At 53.0% G+C, this 10019-nt stretch overlaps 1 protein-coding gene across 1 annotated transcript; it reads left to right on the top strand.

Annotated features, from left to right (window-relative positions):
- Window positions 1–266: 266 nt before the first annotated feature.
- On the top strand, window positions 267–8918 carry PSCA (prostate stem cell antigen). The gene is made up of 3 exons (XM_077808821.1): window positions 267–318; window positions 4795–4902; window positions 8704–8918. Exons 1-3 carry the CDS (start codon window positions 267–269, stop codon window positions 8916–8918), a joined length of 375 nt encoding a protein of 124 aa, XP_077664947.1.
- Window positions 8919–10019: the final 1101 nt, after the last annotated feature.

Genomic DNA, 10019 nt, shown 5'->3' with positions numbered 1-10019 from the left:
CTCCCAAGCACGCTGGACAATGAGGAAATGAGCAGTGATGGGGAGGGAAGTATCTGAGAGCACAGATGACGGGGACAGGTCAACAGAGGAGGGGCATTCATCACAAATATCAGTGCCATGACTCACAGAACCAGCTGGTCCCGAAATGAGCGATTTAGCAGTGACACCTCCCAGCCCCCTGCGATTGATGAGATAACTGAAACGGGCTATAAAGCACCCCAGGAGGAGGTGTCCCGTATTCTCCGTGCTTGGCTCATCCTCCAAAGATGAAGGCTTTTCTGGTCATCCTGCTGGCTGCCGTCCTGTGCACAGAGCCAGGTAAGACATCCAGGAGATTCCTCCGTACACCATCCCATCTCCTTACCACCAAGATAAACGGCTCTGGGAGTGGCTGGAGAGATCCTTACAGTGCGTTTGCAGCAAAGAAAGAACTTCTGAAGTCACTGGCTCCAGCTCCAAATATAGTGTATTGGCATTCCCCTGGACCACTTGATGGTTGATCACTTGATGGTTACCTGTTCTGGTCATTCCCTCTGAAGCACCCAGCACTGGCCACTGTCAGAAGACAGGATACTGGGCTAGATGGACCATTGGTCTGACCCAGTGTGGCCGTTCTTATGGACAGCAGACTGGTCCATATAAGGATAAAGATGGTCTTCTGCATTCCTGATGAGAGTTTATGTGCTTGGGATTTGAAATGAGTGCTCATTTCTAGAAACTATCTATCTACTGGGGCGGTGAGTTGTATGGGCTCCAGCAATCTTCAAGGCCTGGGGGCCTGGCTCCACCAATGTTCGGGGCCGGGTCTCTCCCCCGGCCCCACCTGCCACCCCCCCACATCGCCCCCGAGTGTCCCCCAGCTCCCACTTGCTGCCCTCGTGCACCTCCCCCTGTCCTGGAGCGTCCCTGCCTCTCCCCTGCAGCTTCACGCTCACTCTGCTTGGCATCAACTGCCACCACAGGGTCCTAGCGTCCCCCACCGCCAGTGGCAGGGCAGGCTGACCCTGCCCTTCCTCCTCAGACCCTTCCCTTTTCAGGCGGGACCCTCCATCAGCAGAGGGGGACCCCCCCCCCGCCCACAGTCACCACTCCTGCCCCATGCTGGGGGAGGAAGGAGGGAAGGAGGGGTTCCCTCTCCCGGAGCTTGCTGCTGCTGGCAGGGAGAGGGCTGGGGGGAGTCCTCCTCTCTGGCCCCAGCCCCGGTGCAGCCTGCCTGCACCCCAAACTCATCCCCAGCCCTGCCCCACCCCAGAGCCCACCCCCCCAACCAGAGCCCTCACCCCCCACACCCCAACCCTCTGCCCCAGCCCTGAGCCTCTCCAACACCCCAAACCCCTCATCCCCAGCCAGAGCCCTCACCCCCCCCGTACCCCTACCCTCTGCCCCAGGCCTGAGCCCCTCCCAAACCCCTCTGCCCCAGCCAGAGCCCTCATCCCCCTGCACCCTAACCCTCTGCCCCAGCCCTGAGCCCCCTCCTGCATCATGAACCCCTCATCCCCAGCCACACCCAAGAACCCTCACCACTGCACCCCCTCCCATCCCAAACTCCTTCCCAGAGCCTATACCCCTCCCCCACTCCTGCACACCCACCCCCTGCCCCAGCCTGGAGCCCGCACCCAAACTCCGACCCAGAGCCTGCACCCCCACCCCCTTTCCACACACCCTCTCCTGCCCCCAAACTCCCTCCAAGAGCCTGCACCCTGCACCCTTCCTGAACCCCAATTCTCTGCCCCAGGCCGGGGCCTGCACCCCAGACCTCCTTCCCCCACCCAAACTCCCTCCCAGAGCCTTAGGCAGGTGCGGGGCGGAGTTGGGGGGGGGTTCTGGGCACCACCAAAATTTCTACAAACCGGCCACCCCTGTCTATCTATCTATCCACACTCCCCCCATTACGCTGGTATCTGAATCCCCCAATACCTTTCTAATCTTTCTTTTTATGCCTTTCCCCTGCCTCATACAACAGGAGGTTTTCGTTTACTGGCAGGTTTTCTTATTGCTTGGAGGGGGGTTACTTTGGAAACCAGTGAGATGCCTCGGAGGCTTATTGACGGAGGGAGTTTAGAGAAGAGAAACAGAATGAATGTGGAGGAAAAACTAGACCGTCTATATTCTCTAAGTCATAACCAAAGGGGGCAGGTGACGTGCCTACAGAGATGGGTGGGAGAGGAATGGTTTCAGATGGCACAAGAGGGTATGGCTAAGAATACTGAGATGGAATAAGAAAGGGAAAATTTAGGCTGAAGAGCTGCAAAAAGCATCCTGCCAGTCTTCCTGGGCTGTGGAACAGCCTCCCAAGGAAATGGGCGTTAGGCAAATTATTTGGGTCTTTTATAAGCGTTTGGGATAATACACGAGAAAATGCTCACTGGGAACCATCCTGCCATTCTCGGTGATGAACTGGGCAGTCTAACAGAGCGCGTGCAATTCCTTCAATAGCGTCTACAGCTCTGCGCTCTGGAGCCTGAGTTATTGCTGGGAGAGACATGGGAGTCTGCACACGCTGGGGCCGTCTTTGGTTTACTGGTTTATACAGCTGCTAGCGCACTGGTGCTCTGATCCAGACAGGAGCCAGACTGCGCTCTGGCCACGTTGTTATTAATAATCATCATCATCCCACGAACCCTGCCGAAGGCACCCACTCTACACTGTACAATGTCAGGCCTGGATGTCGGCCTAGATCTGGGAACTCTGATCCCATTGATCCGAGCCTGTGAACCAAGGGGACCAGTGTAAAGTTGGCATGAGATTAGATCGGCTTCCTGGATTCATTTTATCTGCAGGTCATCTCCTTAGTCCTGGGTATAATTGACACCCTTCCCACCACACACACACACACAGAAGAACCATTACAGGTTATGCAGCTTGAGAAACCCACTTGGCATGGGCAGGGAGGGGGAATGAATTCCCATCTCAGATCCCATGGGGACAGCTGCACCCAAAGGGGTATGGACCCTCCAGGGAAGGACACATGGGAATCCCACCAAAGGAGCTGGCTGAATCAGTGTATCTCCCCAGGCACCCTTGGTATGCCCGTGCTAGCCAGCCTTGCCTGGGAGCAGGAAGAACTTTATGTCACTGGGATTCCCCTCCACTGGTGGTTGTGCTGGTGAATCAAAGCCAAGATTGGGAGGGCAAGCCGCATAATTCTGCACTCGGAAAGGAAAGATGGTCTGGTGGTGAAGGTGCTAGACCTGGGTTCAATTTTTTGCTCTGCTACAGGCATCCTGGAGCACATCACTTGGCCTCTGTGTGCCTCTGCTCCCCATCTGTAAAAGGGAGATAATGGGGTGCTGTCAGGGTAAGTGTATCAAAGGTGATGAGGTGCTCAGATCCTGTGCTAGTGGGGGCCAGATAAGTGCCTGAGCTAGATCAAGATGGGGGCAGTGAGCTAAACCCACAAGAATTTGTGCAAATGAACTTAAGCAGGGCCAGACTGAGGGGCAGGCGACCACCTGGGGTGCTGGGCTCAGGGGGCTCCAGGCTCGGGGGGCCTGTTTTTGTTGTTAGCGACAAAGGGGAAAATAGAATGTTTGAAGTAAAATGTTTCAGGTATTTCGTATGTGGCTTCATTTTTCACTAACCTCCTAGAATGTTCTGGACCTTTGTAAAATCTTGTGGAACCTTCCAGACTTTCCCCGAACCTCCTAGACTGTTGTCACCACGCCCTCACGGGTGTATAAGGGGCGGGACGTTGCCAGTCAGTCAGTGAGATGGGCTACCAATGCTCAAAAAGATTATTCAAAAGTTTAACAAACGGTGGAGGGATATGGCCGGCCCCAGTAAGGTGGAAGCTCCAGCCTTCTCGCTCCCCATAGAGGGTAAAGCAGGTACGTTAATTGAAAGTCCTCATGTCGAACACACCTGGGGTGCTGTTGGACATTTCAGCTGCATGAGAGCAAGACACGCCTCAGGTGGTGCTGGGAGAATCAGAATAATAATGCTTAGCCCCAGTATAGTGCATGACGTTTTCAAAAGCCCTGCCCAGACAGGCACATCTCCTCCCAACACTTCTGGGAGGTAGGTAAGCGATTCCAGCCAGTGAGTGCTGAACATCCAGGGACAATGCAAGTGGATTGGTATCGATAGGTACCGAAGCACTACTGAGGATCTGGGCTTTAAACTGCGATTGTCTGCACTTGCGTCATTGCCTTTGTTCAGTGCACTTCACGGTGCTGTGGAAATGTACGGTATTGCGTCACGCTCCCCTAGGGCCTTCACGCACGCCAGGGTGTATGAACCCTTTAAATTCACCCAGGACCACTCTACCCACTGGGATTCATTTCCAGAGGGAGATAAAGGGTGTGCATAGACTCTGTGCTCGAGGGGGTTGCCAGAAAGCCGGTGTCACAAGTCACAACATTAGATCAATCCACACCTTTTAGGCCTCCCTCCATCCATCCTGGTTAATTTAACATTGATGTCCGATTGTTATTTACTGCCAAAGCTCCCGGGGGCTCCAATCAGGAGCGGAACACCATGGTGCTTGGTGTTATCAAACATTTTGGAAGAAATGGTCCATGTTCTCATTTACCAATAATCATCATCATCATTAATAAACTGTTCTCTCCTTGATAGTCCTTATTCTTGAAACTATTTAGAGGGAACATGCCCCAAGCCCTCCAAAAATTGCCTATCTCCCTCCCCTTCCTACACATGACTCTCTGGGGTGTGACCCACGGTAAAGATGGAAGGAGGGTCTTTTAAGCCACGGTTTACATTGCAATTGCCCTGTTTGGTAGTGTGCATGAGACTCCCTGTATTGCATTCCCTTCTAACCCTCTTCCTCTCCTGCAGGTGGTTCTTTGAAATGTTACACGTGCAAGATGCAGCTCAGCAACTCCAACTGTCAGACGCAGAAGCTGTGTGGCAACGACTCTCAAGCATGCAAGACGGATGTGATCAGTAAGGCAAAGTCCCAGTTTGGTGTCAGATGCCGAAGGGGCTAACACAGAGACATCCGTCTAGGATGTGTGAACAGATCCCCTTCCATTGCAGCCTTTCAGAGATCCCTATCTGGGTGCCACTGCCGGGTCTCTTAACGGCACGGTGTGCTACAGGAGGAGACATGCTGACTGGGACTGAGCGGGGGCAAAAGGCCTTCAGCTTGACTTTCACTTTATTCAGGAAAGGCAGAAGGCTAAGACTGATGCTTAGTGCTTCTGGCGTACACTGCTTTCCCGCAGGAGCCTCTGCAGAATTCCCCAGTGCCCAGAAGAAGAGGGAGGGTGTTATATTTATATTGTAAAACCCAACCCATTAGGGTGTACCCATCTCTGCCTGTCTGGAAGTCTCTGGGCCAGATCCTCAGCTGGTGTAAATCAGCACTGCTCCATTGATGTCAATGTGAAGGAAGCCCAGGGACACTGAAAGCAATTCTAGCTTTAGAAATTACCGTTGGAGTAATACTAATATCCTCTGTTAACTCTTTCTTTCACACAAAACTTCCCTGGGTTAGACAGAAAGGCTGTATGGTTCAGTGGTTAGAACAGGGACACCGGGAGCCAGGAGTTATAAGTTCTGTATTGCTGGCTCTTCCATTAACTCACCAGGCCAGATTTGGTAGTGAGGAATTAACTTAGAGCTGGTCTACAGTGGGAGCTTACATCAGCCTAGCTACAGCTCTCGAGGGCGTGAAAACACCAGGCCTCTGAGCATAGGCGTGGGAATTAGGGGTGCGGCAGGTGTCATCCTGTGAAAAGTCATCCCCAGGTGTCACTGTGAAAAGTCTGCTGGTGCTGTCTGAAGGACGCTAGCATCATTTTGTGATTCTTGAGACTGCCGGAGCTGCGCTGCATCCGTGTGCTGTGAGCAGGAATTGCGCTTTTCCACATTACTTTTGAAGACACATGGTTTACAAAAAGAAAAGGAGGACTTGTGGCACCTTAGAGACTAACCAATTTATTAGCTCACGAAAGCTTACGCTCAAATAAGTTTGTTAGTCTCTAAGGTGCCACAAGTCCTCCTTTTCTTTTTGCGAATACAGACTAACACGGCTGCTACTCTGAAATATGGTTTACAGTTTCGTTAGCTGGCTTTCAGCACCCCCACTATAAAACGTGGTCCAGTGCCTCTGGGAGACGTAGCTATACCAACCTAAGCCCTGGTGCAGGGAGCACTAGGCCGATGGAACAATCCTTCCATCAACCTAGCCACCACCTCTCAGGAGGTAGATTAACTACAGTGACAGACGAATTCATCTTGTCGGTGAAGGTAATGTCTACACTGTCACCTGGTCTACCCTAGAACTTACTTTGGTATAATGTATGTCGTTCAGGGGTGTAAATAATCCACATCCCTGAGCGATGTAAGCAGAGCTGTGTCGGCATGAGAGCTTCTCACGCCAACATAGCTACCGCCTCTTGCGCGGGGTGGAGTCATTAACCGACAGGAGAGCTCTCTCCCATCAGAGAGCTTAGCCCTACTTTCACTAATGCGCCTATGTGTAAGGAAGTCTGAGCTGCTGTAACATACACACTGAAGGGCCAAGAAAACATTTGTTACACCAGCTTATAGTGTTCGGCTCTGAATTTGATCCCCTGTGTGTCTCAGGGCAAATTGCTTAGCCCCTGTATTACTCCACTCTCCCATCTGTAAAATGGGGATACCAATACTCCATTAACTCACTCACAGGGATGTTGGGAGGCTAGACTTGTTTATAACAGAGGCGCAGGACTGTCTCAGGCTCTGTGATTGTACAAAGCCTGCTACAGTGGGGCCCTGAACCCTGTATGGGGTCTCTGGAGTTATAATAATAATGTTTTGAAATCCTTGGCTAAGTGTGCTATAGAAAGGCAAAGGATTTGTTATACTACAAGTCAAGCAAACACGCTCAATTAAACTGGATTTTTTTTACAAGCTGGTTCCCCCAAGAAATGCAACCTGCTTTATGTTCTTTCCCTTCTCTTTGTCACTCCTTTGCCGAGACTCCTTCTAGTGGTCGGTTTCAGAGTAGCAGCCGGGTCAGTTGTATTCGCAAAAAGAAAAGGAGTACTTGTGGCACCTTAGAGACTAACAAATGTATTTGAGCGTAAGCTTTCGTGAGCGCCAGCTCACTTCATTGGAACTGCCTCGGCTGATTCAATTCAGTGAGACTTGGCCGTGGTCGCGTTTTAGAATCCCTCGCGCAGTGGTTCCCAAACTTTTGACTAAATGACAGGTTTCAGAGTAACAGCCGTGTTAGTCTGTATTCGCAAAAAAGAAAAGGAGTACTTGTGGCACCTTAGAGACTAACCAATTTATTTGAGCATAAGCTTTCGTGAGCTACAGCTCACTTCATCGGATGCATACTGTGGAAAGTATAGAAGATCTTTTTATACACACAAAGCATGAAAAAATGGGTGTTTACCACTACAAAAGGTTTTCTCTCCCCCCAATGCACTCTCCTGCTGGTAATAGCTTATCTAAAGTGATCACTCTCCTTATAATGTGTATGATCAAGTTGGGCCATTTCCAGCACAAATCCAGGTTCCCCCCCCCCCCCCCCCAACAGTGTGCATGTGTGTAAACCCTTTACTATGTTTTAATTTTTTTTTAAATTCAAACATGAAAGAAAAAAAAGAAACACAACATCAAGTGATTTCCACACTGCTAGCACCCCTCCTCAGCCCCCTGCTGCCGCTTCCCTTCCCCTCCCTAGTCCAGGCCGGCTCCCCAAGCCCCCTGCTCGGCTCCCCCCAGCCCTCTTGCTCTCTGTCTCCCAGCCCTGCCCCCTCTTGTCAGAGATGCTGGAACAACTTGTATTGTGGGGGTGCTGAGAGCCCTGGATATGATGGAAACCGGGTCAAGCCAGGGGGTGCGGCAGCCCCCCCCCGCACCCCTAGTTCCAGCACCTGTGCCTCTTGTGAATAGAGAGACCTGTAGCAGGGCTCCTGCCACACCCCTGTAGTTAGAGGCCTTCAGGCCTTAAGTGAGAGTGGAAGACAGGCTACAAGGAAACAGAACAGCCCTCCAGGCTGTTTCTGTCCTGGGAGAGAATTAGCCTCGCCCTCTTCAAGATCCGTTTATGTCCATGGGCGAGGGGAGGGGCTAACTGAACAGCACCCGCCACAGCTCCCTCTCCCAGCAAGGGGGCCCCTCAATCCCAGTCTTCCCCTCCGTCAAGGCGAGATGAGCGCCCCGACTCCATCCCAGCTCCCCTCCTGGGCCAGGCCCCCAAGTTCCATAGTCCGCTCTGCCTGGAAGAGAGTGTGATCCTGCCCCCCACACACCCTGCTGCAGCAGCTCCTGTCCTGGGGGCTAAGCCTGGCTTCCCGCTCCAGGCATTGCAACCTGGTGCATGGGGGTTGCCGACCCAGTCGGGTTTGGCCCAGCCACCCCTCTGTCAGCGGGCCCCCAAACCTAAGTGGTGCTGCACCATGCACCAGGTCGCAGCGTCACTTGCACAGATTTGGCCCAGTGCCTCCTGCATCGTAATAGAGGAGACGGCTGGGTTCATATGCGCCAAGGGGTGGGGTAACGCCGTGCACCAGGTCACACCGCCACTCGGGTTCAGGGGCCTCTCAGGTAGGGGGCCCAGGGCAAGCTACCCTTTTTGCCCCCACCTCCTTCTGGGTGACCCTGACGGGAAGGAGTGCTTCTGGTATATGCACAGGACAGGGATTGATGTGGTGGGCAGGGGCTGTGACAGGCAACCCACAAAGACCCTTTCCACGCCCCCCTCCCCCCCCCCCCGCCCAAAATGAAACCATTTTGTCTTCCTTCCAGACGTCGTGGGCTTTTTCAATGTCATCAACAAGGAGTGCGCTGCGTCGTGCCAGCCGAACTACCAGGACTTCACCGTGGGAAAGCAGAACGTTTCCTGCTGCAGCACCGACCTCTGCAACCGCAACGGGGCGGGCAGCGTGGGCAGCAGCTACGCCGCCCTGGCAGCGGGGCTTACAGCCAGCGTCCTCTGCGCCCTTCTGAGGAACGGGCTGTGAGGCGTGGGGAGGAGCCCTTCGGCCTGACAGAATCCTGGCGCTTCCCCGCGGCGGCTAGGATGCTCACCGCAGGCCCCAGCTTCACGCTCAGCTCTCTTGCGCGCTTATAGCTGGCTGCAGATGCCTCCCTGGCAAGAGCTTTGTTCCTGCTGTTAATCAAGAATAAGAAACTCTGTGCGTGTGTGTGTGTGTGGTGTGCCTCTGAGAAGGACGCGCCGCTTGGCTGAGGCATTTGTCACTCCGTCAAGTGCACATCCAGGCATGTGTGTTTGTGCGCCAGAGACACAGATTTTGGCAGACACGCATGCTTTGTCACTGTTGCTGTTGTCATGTGTGCTATGTGAGATACCCTTTACTGTTGTATAGCAGAGCAGAAGGCATGAATTGTACCGTACAAACCAGTTGGAGCCCTGGTCTGTGACTCTGGCACCCAGGTGCGACTGCTGTACAAATAATAAATGAAAACAATAAAGGAAGGGAAGCCTTGGCGTGTTTTGGGGGCCTGGTACCATGCACACCATGCCTCATTAGCTTCTCAGCTGTCACACCAGGGAAGGAAAGTCCTAAGCTTCTCAACAGCCCGCCAGCTGCTTGATTTCTTGTTAACTCCTTCCAGGCTGCTCTCCTTCCCCGACCCGGGCCTGGCCCCTGGAGACATTTTCACCTAGAGTTACCCCAGCGTCAGGATCCTTTGCAGTTGTTCCCCTCGACTGCCGTTTGGAGTGGTAGTAGCACCCTCTGAAGCCGCCCTCCCTTCTGGTCTTTGGTTCTCTCTCGCTGTGTATCCTCCAGGCTACTCCCTGGTACATGTCTGATGGCGGAGACCAGAACCAGCTTTGCTGCATGGCTGATGAGGTGTTTCCCTTGGAGCAGCTCCAGGGTTATGCACTGTACAAGGAAGAGTGGAGAGAATAAACAAGCAAGTGCATATTTCCCATCCCAGCTGCTTGATTTCTGAGACATGCATGCGCACACCCAATACCATAGGCGAGCTCCAGGGGGGAAGCCAGTGGTAGAAAATCAACAGAATCCAGAGCAGGGAAGATAAAGAGACTTGTCTGGACTGACTCTGCCTCAGGGAGATGTTCTCAATGTCACTCA

This window comes from Eretmochelys imbricata, chromosome 2 (genome assembly GCF_965152235.1).
Source record: "Eretmochelys imbricata isolate rEreImb1 chromosome 2, rEreImb1.hap1, whole genome shotgun sequence".
Taxonomy (NCBI): domain Eukaryota; kingdom Metazoa; phylum Chordata; order Testudines; family Cheloniidae; genus Eretmochelys; species Eretmochelys imbricata.
The sequence above is the reverse complement of the archived record's forward strand: the minus strand, read 5'-3'. Positions and strand labels throughout refer to the sequence as shown.

Bases quoted from the DNA above. Each gene is read 5' to 3' on its own strand.
- PSCA (XM_077808821.1), top strand. From the start codon at position 267: ATGAAGGCTTTTCTGGTCATCCTGCTGGCTGCCGTCCTGTGCACAGAG. The intron at 319-4,794 runs GTAAGACATCCA...CCTCTCCTGCAG, and splicing joins CGTCCTGTGCACAGAGCCAG to GTGGTTCTTTGAAATGTTAC. The intron at 4,903-8,703 runs GTAAGGCAAAGT...TCTTCCTTCCAG, and splicing joins ATGCAAGACGGATGTGATCA to ACGTCGTGGGCTTTTTCAAT.